The sequence below is a fragment of the Charadrius vociferus genome, unplaced genomic scaffold (genome assembly GCF_000708025.1).
Source record: "Charadrius vociferus isolate BGI_N301 unplaced genomic scaffold, ASM70802v2 scaffold507, whole genome shotgun sequence".
Lineage (NCBI taxonomy): Eukaryota > Metazoa > Chordata > Aves > Charadriiformes > Charadriidae > Charadrius > Charadrius vociferus.
This window is the reverse complement of record NW_009649235.1, coordinates 337,954-352,025: the sequence shown is the minus strand read 5'-3', so window position 1 is coordinate 352,025 and position 14,072 is coordinate 337,954. Positions and strand designations below refer to the sequence as shown.

At 40.5% G+C, this 14,072-nt stretch overlaps 1 protein-coding gene across 3 annotated transcripts in view; it reads right to left on the bottom strand.

Moving 5' to 3' along the window:
• Positions 1–7,345, bottom strand: part of ASB11 (ankyrin repeat and SOCS box containing 11, E3 ubiquitin protein ligase) — a 15,960-nt gene extending 8,615 nt beyond the window's left edge. The window contains exons 1-3 of one of the 3 annotated variants that reach the window (XM_009889032.1): positions 7,168–7,345; positions 4,060–4,139; positions 1,009–1,116 (exon numbers count right to left, since the gene is read on the bottom strand). In XM_009889032.1, coding sequence (XP_009887334.1) covers positions 1,009–1,116; positions 4,060–4,139; positions 7,168–7,345 — 366 coding nt within the window. Of the gene's footprint in view, positions 1–1,008; positions 1,117–4,059; positions 4,140–5,798; positions 5,869–7,167 lie in introns of those variants that run through there. The other 2 variants (XM_009889033.1, XM_009889035.1) reach the window with 2 other exon arrangements.
• Positions 7,346–14,072: the final 6,727 nt, after the last annotated feature.

Below are 14,072 nucleotides of genomic sequence, written 5' to 3'. Positions count from 1 at the left end.
AGCCATTCCCCCTCATCCTATCACTACATGCCCTTGTAAAAAGTCCTTCCCCAGCTCTCCTGTAGGCTCCCTTTAGGTACTGGAAAGCCGCAATAAGATCTCCCTGGAGCCTTCTCTTCTCCAGGCTGAACAGCCCCAGCTCTCTCAGCCTCTCCTCATAGGAGAGGTGCTCAAGCCCTCAGATCATCCTCGTGGCTCTCCTCTGGACGCGCTCCAGCAGGTCCATGTCCTTCTTATGTTGGGGACTCCAGAGCTGGATGCAGTACTCCAGGTGGGGTCTCAGGAGAGTGGAGTAGAGGGGCAGATTCACCTCCCTTGACCTGCTGGCCACACTTCTTTTGATGCAGCCCAGGATACGGTTGGCCTTCTGGGCTGCGATTGCACATTGCTGGCTCATGTTGAGCTTCTCATCAATCAGCACTCCCAGGTCCTTCTCCTCAGGGCTGCTCTCCAGCCATTCCCCACCGAGCCTGTATTTGTGCTTGGGATTGCCCCGACCCAGATGTAGGACCTTGCACTTGGCCTTGTTGAACTTCATGAGGTTGTCCAGCCTGTCCAGGTCCCTCTGGATGGCATCCCTATGATGATCCTGTGCAACCTGCTCTAGGTGAAGCTGCTTTGGCAGAGGGGTTGGACTAGATGATCTCTGAAGGTCCCTTCCAACCCCTATCATTCTGTGATTCTGTGAAAAAGGGATAAGTCATTTTCTCTTCAAAGTTACTTTCATCTAGCATCTCCCATTCCTTTTCCATCAATTGTGACAATGTTTCATACACAGAAGGAAAACAGAACAGAGTAACAGGGTGACCCAAGCAGCCACCAGAGAAAGGCAAATCCATCACCCATGGAAACAAAGCACTGTGCTATTTTCCTCCATTTCTGCCCAAGATGCTTTGTCCATCCGCGGCCTGGCCGTGTTGCGCAGGCAGCCTGTGCAACATCCCCACTGAGGCAGGGATCATCCATGCTCCAGGTGCCCACATCCCAGTCGGTGTCCCCAGGACTCACCTGAGCACCATTCTCCAGCAGCACCTTTGCACAGGCGACGTGGCCACCCAGGCAGGCCTCATGGAGAGCTGACACACGGTCTGTCGTCACCAGGTTCACGTTGAAACCCTGCAATGCAGGGTGAGGGGCATGAGGGGAAAGCTCTGCCTGAACCCTATGGCTCCCCTGGGGCCGGTGGGATCATAGCAGGGGGGAGCCGCCCCACTGGGTGCATGTCCAGGGAAGATAACATATTGGATTAATGCTGTTCAGTGCTGTGGTGCTCATCTCCAGAGACAGCAGCTGGTGATGGGGTCAAAGAGTAAGCAAAGACAAGCTATGCCTTCTGTTTCTAGTCCTTTACAATGAATGGTCAATCACAGGAAAGACATCGCGTTCCTTTAACTTATTAGGATGATGTTAACTTCCCTATTAAGTCCAGCGGCAGGAGCTACAGCTGGTGGGATTCACCTCTCTGAACAGGGATGCGTTTGGTACAGGTATCAGCAGCTGTTTCTAGTACGTTAGATGAATTGTGTCCTAAAAATACTTCCACCGAGTATATGGGGTGCCCAGTGTGTTTCACTCAGAGGTTTAAATACCTGGTAGACCCCTAAAACAGATGAGACAAATCCCTCCCATGAATCTGTTCCTCTAATTTGACCACCCAGGAAACATTTTACACAGAAGAAACTGTGATTTACAAATTACTCATTACAGGTATTTCTCTAAGTGACAGTTCTTACATCTAATCTTGTGAAAACAGAAACCAACATATTCACAAAGGGGAAAACAATTTTCATATGTGTTTTCTTCAGAATGCAGCTAAATCTCCTCGTAAGTACAATTTCACAGCCACCTGTGAGAACGGGCATGGAAGAGGCTCTGTTTTCTGCTTGATGTGCGGTATTTTAAAAGGCAGCTGGTCCCCACCTGACGTGCTATAGACTCGTGAGCTCACAAGATGGCAGCAATGCACTTTTTGGTAGGCAGTGGCAAATGCGATGGGCAGAAGTATCTGCAAGCAATGTAACACTGTAAAAACCACGAGTCCCTATGCAATAAGCGTTTAAAGCAACCACTGTAAGATAGAAATTCTGTGATAGAAAAACAATTGCTTTTTAGTTACGTGAAAGCATTATTAATGTAAAAGCTGCCACTAAAAATTCCCCATAGATTATATCAGTGGCAGGGGAACAGATAAAAAACTTGAAAAATGTTGAGATTATTCCATTTTCTAATTGTATAGATGTTTCATACTTAATGATCAGCATATTCCTTCAAGAGGAATGTCTTCTAGGTAGTCCTGAGAAGAAGAGAGCTAGTCTTAATCATCATTCATATATATATTTTTTAAAAATGAAATTTAGTTATTGCAAATGAAAGAGTAAGTATCGAAGTCTTGGGCAAAACAGTTATGCCTTCCATTGCGAAATGGGGATTCAGTTATAGATCTTACTATAGCTTTCTGGCAAACATTGCTCACTTTAAACCTTGTTTTCAGATGGTTATAAATACTTTCCATTGTATCTGAAGAATCAAACTCTTCTTTCGGTGCTAGAGCAGGCAATGGTGAGTTCCTGAGCTCCTCTAAAACTCCAGCGCTCCATCGTCCCCTTATGTCCAGGCATCCTCCGAGGAGCAGAAACCTCACTGGCTTTCTTGAAAGCTATGCTCCTGCAGCAGAGACTTCCGAGTGCCCCACTTATACTCTGAAGTATAGCTCCATATTTAATTTTAGGCCACTAGTTTAAGTATATTAGAAGCAATGAGCAATGATTAGGCTGCTCCATGAACAGCTTCGTCCCTACATTTATCAAGTGGTGGTGAATCAGCTCCAATTCACTCTCTACAGACATTGCTGCCTTGATCTGTTTTCATTAGCAAGGACCCTCATCCTTCACTCCCAAGATTAAATGTCTTTGGGAGAAGGAGAAAGACTGGATTAATTAAATGATGTATAATCACAACACCGGGTGCTTCTCCAGTGTATAGCCATGACGAATGTATAACCGGGGCATCTAGTGTATAACCACGACACTGGGCGCCCCTCGCTAATGAGATGGTGTAAGGTCAGCATAAACGAAGATAGAGAGGGTCAGAAAAACAGCAAAGCCCTGGATGAATGAGCCCTCTTCCTTATTATCTCTAACCTCCATCACTTCCTTTTCCATAAGATCATTTGATAACAGCACGAGAAGGAAAATGGGCTCGGGAAATGGGAGGAGGGAAACTGGCTGTAAACAGCAACCTCTTTTAGCCACCACCATGCCTCAATAGATGTCTGGAAGGGAGACTTTTACACTGAAAGCTCCACTCCTTGAGAACGTTGTCCATTTGAGCTGTGGCCTCCCTGATAAAAATTATTAACTTTGAATATAAGAAATCTGATGGCCAAGTCACAGAGCTTACACTCAGGGCATTAGTTTCCCTGCAGTTGTCTTGATTGGGGAGGTGTTGGGGGGGCAGTTGCTCATTCGTGCCACATGAGGGCATGGAGTTCAAGCACAGGTGGTAAGTAAGATGGTTGGCAAAGCACGAAGAACCACAACCTGTCCCTTTGCAGCTGCTCACTTGCATATCCAGCTTCTTGTCCTTTCTAGTATATTCTTTCCTTCTCTCTCTCTGCTCTGAACTCTTGGTTTCATTTGGAGCAGAGGGTTTCAGGCTGACAGCATTCTCTTTAGGAAGACCATGCTTGCTGGTTTTTAAAGCAAGATGTACTTCTACAGCTTTCAACGAATTTTTTTTAAATAGCTGATACATATGTGTGTATATATATGTATAGTCCCTATTCTCAAGACCTGTTTGCATCATTTATCATTGAGAAAGAGCCTAAGGATCATCATTTATCGTACAGCAAGCTACAAGCTGTAACAGTCTTTGTCCTGGGCTTCTCCCCAGCATCCTAACTAAGCAAACTAATACATGCCCAAAGGTGTGCACACAGAGATATTATTTATACAACTGTATTTCTCATGGCCTGCTGGAGTCTGTTACCACCTACTCACAGATGCAATTCAACAGAAACTACGCTGCTTCCCAAACTTTTCTTTACCTGTGGGCTTTTACCTGGGCAATCAAGGTTTTCAAAGACAGGAGGCGTCCTTGGAAGGCAGCGTCATGAAGAGGAGATCGGTCTGCCCAGCTGCCTGGAACAGCAAATGCATAACAGTTAATTCAGGTAAGCAGCAAAAGCAGATCCTGGGAGGACAGGGAAAAAAACAGCAGAGTGTAACTGCAGATCAGGACTGAAATCAATGAGGGCTCAACAGTGAAACCGTTTGATAAATTGATTTCAGCAGAGCAGCTGAGCGCTCAGCACTCCTGAGAAAACCAGCCACTTGCTGAGGGACCTAAACAAAAGCTTCTTGGCAGAACTTCTAAAAACAGCTAAAAACACACTTCAGCACAGACCATGAGTTTAGTGCTGCTGGGATTCACCCAGGGACTTCAGAGCCCTGCAATTCTCCTATTCAAAACTGTATCAGCCTCTGCCCTAAGGAGCTTTTGTCAAAAATAGTATTCCAGATTCTCTTGCACTTCGTTAAGAGACTCATCGCAGGGAGACCCAGGGATGACTTGTCCATCAACTGAATTCTGGCATGTTCCTGGCAGTTTTATTTCCTGAACTGACAATTTAATAAAAAATATCCTCCAGCTCAGACTACCAGGCAACAGGTTTCATCCTCCTCCTCACTGGAAGGTTTCAGAAAAGGCATGGAAAAATAAATTCTGCCTGAGGCTTTACTTTTCTTCCTTAATCATTTTGAGTTGTTGAATTGTTCAGACTCCTTTATGTATGCTAGCTTGTCCTTTTTCTTATCTTAATCTATTCACGTGCCGAGAAAAGAAATTCCTTAGCTGAGCTGCTACCTACAAGCATAGTCTGTCAGCCCAGGTTAAATCCCTGCAACTCAAGTGGAGAGCAAATTTACTTGTCCTATATTAAAATTTATAACCATACCGCGACACAGTGTGCAGTAAGTATTTCTCCAAAGACCAGCTGCATTTACAGTGCTACAGGACAGAAGCAATATCAGTGTTTGCATTCATGCTCTGTTGTACGGCAACCCCATGAGCACTGTATTTGAAACCCTTGTCCTGTTTAATTTTTTCAGCTATGCTGCACACCAGAGAGAGTGGAAAGGGTGATTTATCTCCATTTCAGGTATTACCCGAGGCGGAGAGAAATCAATGAGAGGCACAGACACATCCCTGGGGACTTCAGGCCAAGGACGCGGCAGAGGTTTCAGTCTTGGCTAAGGGAGTCTCCTTTTGTTACTGGAGAACTGGGATGCACTTCAGCTCATGGGGTTATGGTTTTAACTACAGTTCTTACTTTTTCTTTCCATTTATTTAGGGAGTTGTTCCTGGGTTCCTAGGGCAAAAAGCTGGCATGGAAAGACCATGGAAAGACCATGGAAAGACGGCACAATATGTGACCAGGTTTCTAAGGACCAAGTAGGATGTACCAGCCAAAATGATGAAAATGGGAACCCAGGAGGGACCAAGAAACATTTTTCCCGAAAACATCCAAAAACTCCACATCCCTCATCATGCTGGTGACTGAAATGTGCAAGCTCAGTTCAAAAGTTAGAAGACATTACAAGTGACAAAACCCAGGGCCCTTATACAGCAGGAAGACTCAGACGTAACTCAGACAGCAGAGCTACAGTGCCTTATTCAACCTCTTATGCATATAGCATAGCACGTGCACGCACACGTCACATGCATGTGTCACGCACACACATGCCTCACCATGAAAACACATGCTGCTGCATATTGCCACGCTCGCCACTGCAACCTACCTCCCTGAAACGTGTGGCAAATATAGTTCCCATACAGGGCACATCTTCCCTTCACAGTTGTGAGCGACATGGCTGAAAACCCTGTGTCTTTTGAAATTTCTACAGATAAATTAAGCAGCCCTGCTGCTGCTGCCGCTGCGCTACTTCACCGCAAAGAGAAAAGGCTGTGGAGCTGCGTCTGTAATCCAATATAGTGCCCCAGCAACAGCATCACATGACCTTATGTTTTGAAAGATTATCCTTAGTGGCTTTTTGCAAATGGCAACTTGCAGATAAAAATATGTTGTAGTCTGCTAAACTTCAAGGCACCTCAGTAAGAACCTGCATGAAGGAAAAACTGCTGTTCGCCGCATGTCTGACTACAATTGCATGAAGCCTTTTGGAAAAAAATGACAGTAAAAAATGGTTGGAATTATATTCCGCAAATTAAGAAGTAAGTTAATAACCCAGAGAGGGACATGGCTGTATACAAATGCTTTGTAAGAATTGCTTTTCTGCAGTATTTCTCTTGGCCAGAACTTAATAAAGCGGCTTTGGGCGGCCATCCCGCAACACCCATGTTCTGCTCACGTTCACGTGCCTGTTCGTGGCGGCACTATTCATCATGAAGCAAGTGCCCAACAAATGAGTCACATAAAAATCTCTGATGTCACAGGGCTGATAGGAATCTTCAAGTCGGAAAATATGTTGTCAGTAGTAGTAAGTTTAAAATACTGTGTCATTTTAATTAGTGGAATTACCGGGCATGCAAACGCCTGTCTATTCATTATTATGGCAGTGATATGAAGGAGTAAAAGCACTTGGAAAAAAACTCAAAAAAATAAATTACCTACTAAATGGCCAACTAAATACAATATATTCCCATGCTGTATATTTTTCAAAATACTTTTAGCTGTATTCATTTTTATCATCTGATTTAACATAACAGGGATTCTTGGCTTGTAATCATAAAGTCATTAGTTATATCCTCCTTGCATCCCCTTTCAGAAATCAACACGCTAAAACTTTTCCCTTAATATTCTCTGGCAGTAAAGCTAGCTGTTTAGTAAAACCATCTGTAACCCCCGCTAAAGAATGCCTTGCTTCCGAGAACAATCTTTTTATTTACTGTAGCGCTTGGAGCGAATGTTGTCCTCATTTTAGCTGGGTAATTGTTGGAGTCTCATATTTTGCACACCTCGATCATGCCAACACATACTGACACTGCAAAGACCCCAGAAATGGAAGGCACTTCAGGTTAAAACGTTCGCCCACGCATTTAGTAACAGATTCCTCATTTCATGGCAACTCAATGATTTAAAGCCTCAAGTTACAAAAATGTAGCAAATATACATTTGAAAGTTAGAGTGTCCATATTTTTTTACTTTACCTGGGACTATTCCATAGATCTCTTCTGCTATCCTGGCAGCCTCTTTTCTGTTGCCTTTAACAATATAGAAATGGGTCAGCAGAGCCAAGGAAATCTTAATTAAAAGCTTGAAGCAAAACAAAGCAAAAATGGCAAAATAAATGTTAGTAAAAGCATGGAGTATAGAACTGCCCTCCATTTTGCTTTGCTCTTTGAATAGTTTCTCAGGTCGGCTAAGTTGCACCGGGCTATTCTTGGTATCATATGTCATCTATTTTAATCCCTCCAGAACCTGCTGTTCCTCAGTTACCAAAAATACATTCTGGTTTTATTTGGTATGGGCTATTTGATACTAAATAACAATACCAAGGATAAGATAGTTCGAACATCCCGTGCCATACAGGAAACAAACAAAATCCTTTCCAAACCCACAGGAATACGGATACTAGAATAAATTTTCAGGCAGATGCTCTCCATACCACCTGAAAGCCCATGCATCCACATTATATTTATTCTTTGATGTAGCAGTTTCATTTACAAAGGCTGCATAGCTAAAGTTGCAGAAATTGTTCAGAGATACTGCAGGAAGGATACTTTTCCATCTTTTGGGTCTTGGTAACCGGCCTTGCTGGTACTCAGACGCAGAACAAAGGCAAGCATATCAAAGAAAAGCATTATCATGAAAGAATCTGAAATAAAACCACATATTTTCAAGGCCAGGGCTAAGAAGTCAAAGTTATTCTAGGAGGGGAAAAAATATATGGGAAGTGTGTAATCAGAAACACATGATAGCATACTGGTATTTTCCGTCACTCAGGGATGCAGAATGGCGTCCATTAATATCCCTTGTGAACAGCATCTTACTGTTTTGAAAAAAATTGAAATATTTTTACACTATCCATCATTGATTTAAAGGTGCAAGGTTTGAAACTAAGGAAAATGCACACTTTCTTTAACTACGCTTTTTTGTTTCTGAAGGCACATGGCTTCCATAGAGAGGAGAGTATTTTTTCTGCATGTAATTAATTGAATCTATGTAGAATATCCCATTTCCTTTTCGTTTAAACTATTCTTTATTCCTATTTTCCTATGTGCATAGCAAGAGGGAGATTTATTTCTTTCTTCAAATACCCTCCTTGACCAATTTCTCTTATCCTTCAATTTATGCACCTGTCAAGAGAAAGAGTGGGATGACTCTCCTCTCTTAGAGATCCCAAGGAGATGGGGGATATGCAGAAGAAAATTTTCCAGCAAATTATTTCCCTGGACATTTTAGATTCAATTTGTTTTGTTTTGTAGCAATCCAGCTGGCTTAGTACCTTGCCCTCTTCAGCACTCTGCCCTCCCAGGTGCCCTAGAATGCTATATAAAATACATGCAGACAGACTGAAAAAAACACCCCAAGCTACTTTTTCATTTTTCAAGGGAACCAATTTTTCTAAAATTCTGAATTAAACCAAGATATTACATTTTTACCAATAACTTAATACCTTACGTAAGTATTACATATACCTTTCCTTCCACAGTAATATAATATAACTGTAGAAACTGTAACACCTAGGAATCCAAAAGGGGAAAATTGCCTGGTTTTAGTCACTTGAATACTGTTTGCCATAGGACAAGAGAGCTGAAGACAAAGACTGTATGGCAAAAGAAGTTCAGCTAAAGAATTTGAGAAAAAGAGTTAAGTTCGTTCAACTGGGAAACAAAAAGGAGAAATTAGCAAAGAAGGGTGGCCCAAAAAAAGGATAATTGGTTAGACCTGGAAAAATATGAGATAGTGAAAACACTAATCCTGAAGCCAGGGGAATAGCAAAAGGTGTAAAAATCGGAATACAGGATGCAGAGAAAGAGAACAAACAGAAAAAATGAGATCATTACAAAGAAAAAGTGATGGAGAAATCTTTCTCATGGGGGATCCACAAAACTGGCGCTCAGTAGGACATAAGCAAGAAGGAACAGCACCTTTTCAGAGAGCTGTTTAAAGACCACAAAACAGACTTTTGCCTGCAAAGGAGATCCATTGATCCTTCACTACCAGTCTGCCAGACAGTAGGTAGAACTGGACACAACCCTCAGAGGAATACAAGAAGCTGGAGATCAGGTGATTTCCTCTGAAATTCTCTTATCCCTAATCGCGGGTGATACTCTACTAATAATGAAAAGCTTTCCAGCTAGTCTAAAATGCCATGAGGAAGTTTGACCGCTTGGAAGCAATCACAGGAACATGACTCTTCCAGAAGAAAAATCTCCATTTGTGTAGTAGCAAAATCACCCTCCTGGCTTCAGAATAAGACAACTAAAGATTTTTAGTTAAATGATGGAGTCATTTGAGAAAAGCTCCTGTAATCTCTTAATCTGCTTTCATTGTACAAGAACACTAGAAAAATGATTGCAGTGGATTAAAAAAAAAAAAAGAAAATCATCCGTGGGAAGGTGGCTGAACAGCGTGGTGGGAAGTATTAAAACTGGTGAAGGTGGTAGTCAGGTAAACTGTAGCAAGATCTAGGGTGATCACTCGGAAACGTACGGTATTTCTGAAACTAAAGGAAGGTGAGCAACATTACACAGGCATGAGAACAGATATAACACAATGGAACAGCAACGACAATGCAGAAACAGGAATCTCATCTTTCCTCCCTCGCTGTTTTGGGCAGCATTGTTGAGAGTTAAATGAGATGGATTATGCAACTCCATCGATAGACCGCAGTGAACACGTCAGTCCTCCGCAGAAAAACTTGCCTTATTAAGAACTTCTGCAGGATGCCAACACTACTCCATGAATCAGTCTAGCTTTCAGATAGAGTAATTACTAAATCCTCAAATCAAAATATCCAGAAAATATATTAATCCTTCAATAGAATTGTCATGAGATGGTGAATGAATACAAGCAGTTTAGCTACATCCTCCAAAGAACTGGAAAGCTAATGGTTATGCATCCTCAGTTTACAAACATGCAAGGAATAAGCAGAAAAGAAAAGGCAGTCCAGCTTAGAAAACAACTCATTGTCACTACGGTTCACCTGAACTTTAGCCAACAGTGAGAAATGTCAGATATGGCCTGAAGAATTTGGCAAGGAAATAAAGATTAGAGGGATCCTCTTCTCAAAGAAATTAAAAGAGGTATCAGTCTCTTCTTGCCCAAGACACTATGAATTTTAGTGGTGTATTTCTAATGTATATAGTTGAGAGTCTGAATATCAAATATATTCAAAGTAAGACAACTGGGGAAAAAAGGAGAGAGAAACCTTCTGTCTCAAAGGGAAGAGATGGGAACAAAGACATATAGATTGCCTAGCTACATCTTTTCTATCAGCTTGATCTAATAAATGACACTACTTCCCATACAAGCCTTGCCTCATTTGCATCCTTAGCTCAGCACACTTACAACACTCTCGCTTTTAAAAAGGGATGTGTGCAGTGACTCACTGCTGGCTCTCACACAAGCAGATATGGGATTCATCTCACCTATCTGTCACCCATCACACCACCTGAGGTCTGATTACCTAAACTCCTGCTGCTGCCAGGGCAGGAAGACGGCAAATTCCAGCAGGCAATTAATTTCCCCGGTCTGTCTCCAACGCCTGTGCTCGCAGGGGATGGCTCCTTCTCTAGATGCGCAGCATCACTCACTCCTGATTAAACAGCCAGCTTAAAGAACTGGCATGCACGAGACAACTCATTTATGTACGGTTAAAGTTCCGTGAATCCCACACAAATGCCGTCTCCAGAAGTAATGCCAGCGTTGAAGCAAGTCACAATCCGAAAACAATCTAATCTACCTGTTAAGTTTACAAGAAAAATTTCAGTACAACAGTAAATTCAGATGTATAACCGCATCTTGCCTTCAGTTTTCTTCCCTTAACAAAAAAATATCCACATTTATCCAACGATGTCAATGCTGCAGTCATTAGGAAAAACTGTGGAAGTCAACATACTACTGAGTGTCGTAAAAGATGTACAGCAAATATAACAAGTAGCTTAATGATAGCAAATCAATTAACATTAACAATATTTAAATATTTTTTAATTTAGAAAAAGTTTGTAAACCATTTTCTTTTGAGATTGATTGTTCCTGTATCTATTGTTTACATAAAGTCTGTATTTTACTGGAGCACCAAAACGATGCAATTTTACAATTATTTGTTTACAAGCCTAAGCGTATGTGAAAAAAAGGACTAGCAAACATCAAAAGGGGAAAAATAAGTTTATTTAAAAAGGTGCAGAAAAACTTGACCACAAAAATAAATACATTACAGTGCATTTACCTTCTTCCAGATCTATCCACATCCCCTAAAACATAATCTGAAAGACGGATCTTACATTCATATTTTACTTGATACTTCTTCTGGTTTAACACGCAATTTTCAATTATCAACACACTGTCTATACCTTAATTCACAGTGTCTGCATATAATGTATTGGAAACACATTTGTTCCTTGTGCCCATGGGATGGAATTTTATTGCAGATCAATGGTCCCTTCTATGAAAGGGGGTGACCATCTATTTAGAAGGTTTTTGGGTGTTCCCTCCTCCTCCACGCAGGAGGCTCTGCTCTATGCGAGGCATTACTCAGTCAGTATCACTCTCTATTTGGTAACATTTCCTTAGTATTTCACAATAATAAAATGTTACCGACAAGCACAGTTGAAACATTTTAGACTTTTTACATAGTTATTTTATTCATTTCTAAATACATATTCCTAAAATACACTCATTATCTCTGCTCAGTGTTTTAATTACTGTGATTATTTTATTTAAACTTTTCCATTTCACCTGCTGATGCTTTTTAAAATGGTGAATGATGCGGTGACATCATCCCTTACTCCACCGCACAAGGCTGGTAAGTGAATCAGTCCCACAAAGAGTTATGCACAATACAAGTTGTATTACTTGAGAAATAGCATATTTCTAGTTAAACCAGTTATAGATTAAATTTTTGTGGCAGCTTGTGCAGAACGTTTTTTAATCATCACCTTTCTCATAAGAAGCCCAACCACCAGTGATGGGAAACAGCAGCATGGAGTATATTTCTGTACTTTCTAATTGCATGTTCCCCCATATTAATGAAGAATAACCATTCTTTATGGAAAGGTAAATAAAATTTTAGATAAACTGTAAATTTGTCTTGTAAACAAGATTAGAACAAGGTTTTATTATGATATAAGTACACAATGTTCCATAAAATAAGAGAGTATTTTGAATAGATTCTCACAATCCTGTTGAAAATTTGTCTCTAGACATTGCAAGAAACCAAAAAGAAATAAACCAAAAATCAACAAAATATTATTAAATATATATATATAACATTTCCCTGGAATGATAACCAGAATTTTTAAAAAGTTGTTATAAACTGGAATGTTATAAAAAAAAAAAAAAAAGTAACTTTGAAAAGTAAAACGTTACCATAATTCTACCCATTTGTCCATAATCTGTGTGGCACCATTTTAGCTGACCTCCACTTTTAATGTAGAGTGTGAAAAATTCAAATTGTAATACAACGGATATTATATGTTACATATCAAAGGTTAAAAATTCTAGTAAAAGAAAAAAGACTTTGTATATGGTGTTTATTTCACATCGCCTTTCTGTGTTTCATGAAAATATGTTCAATGAAATTATAAAATGTCATTGTTAGGGTAACTACATCTCTACAGAAACAAGATGATATTGACAGAAGTTGTCTTTCAAATACTGCCCTTCAAGTGTTTGAAAACAGTATTTTCATATTGCACAGTTTTAGTATTAATACAGTGTCCAACACTACGTAATACTCAGTCATAACATCATAAGACTTTTCGTCTTCAGTGATGCTTGAGAAAGAAATTAACCCAGTGCTTTAGGCATGGGGGATTTTTAGAGGTGGTCGACATAAATTGAAAAAAATGAAAATGCCTCCACTCACACATTTGTATGCTGTGCTGCTTGTTGTCTTAGGTATAGATTACTTAGGACTGCTAAAAGATGCAGGGAGCCACTTTTCTTTTTTTTTTTTTTTTTCCTCTCCATGAAAAACATACCTATTGGTTGTTTCCATTTAAGGGATACCTTCCCAAGATTTCACTTGCAGAACGTGTCAGACAGTAGTCTAGGTGAAATCATGCACGTGAAACACTGTCCCTCACAGAAATGCCATTTTGGTCACAAGTAAGGGGAAGGAAAAAAAAAACAAACAAAACCACAAAGGTGGGCAGGGGTAGGGAGAGCCAGAGAGAGCACGATGGTGCTTGTTAAGAGCTTCACACATTTCCCTCTCACGCACACGTGTACACACCCTTGTTACTTCACACTTTGGCATAGTCTGCTGGAGGAGTTTTCAGGCCTGAGCTGTTTCTGAAGGCTATATTATTTCTAAATAATATAATTTCTTCACTTATGTACTTAAAAAAAAATGCCATAAGCTTTACATCACTTTCACACATGTAAGTGAATGGTACAAATTTAGCACCTCTGAAAATATCAAAAATTCATTACGGAGTTTTGATTTAGCAACAGGATGATCCGATTTTGACTAGGGAAGAACTTCAAAATAGTAACACTATGCAGGGAAAACACTGCCACTGGGAGACAACTGCTAGAACTAAGCCTGAAATTTCTATGGTAATGGACTTCATGACTAATTTCAAGTGCCATTTTCATCTTAGGAGAGTAAAGGTGTGTTTTGCTGGGTTTTTAATTAAATATTTTTAAACAGGTCTCAAAATAAAAAATCATAGTAAATATCAGGAATTAGCAGAGACTACTGTAAGCTAATAATTTCTGTGTTTTGCTTTCCCAAATACCACTAAAGTTTACAGTCACTTTCCGTAATATTCAAGTTACTGAGAAAAATGTTGGATTTTTGTCTCAAAGGCTTTTGACACATATAAAACCCAATGTTCTCCTCCCAGCTTTAAGTGCAAAAGAGAAGTCCATAAATTTGCAT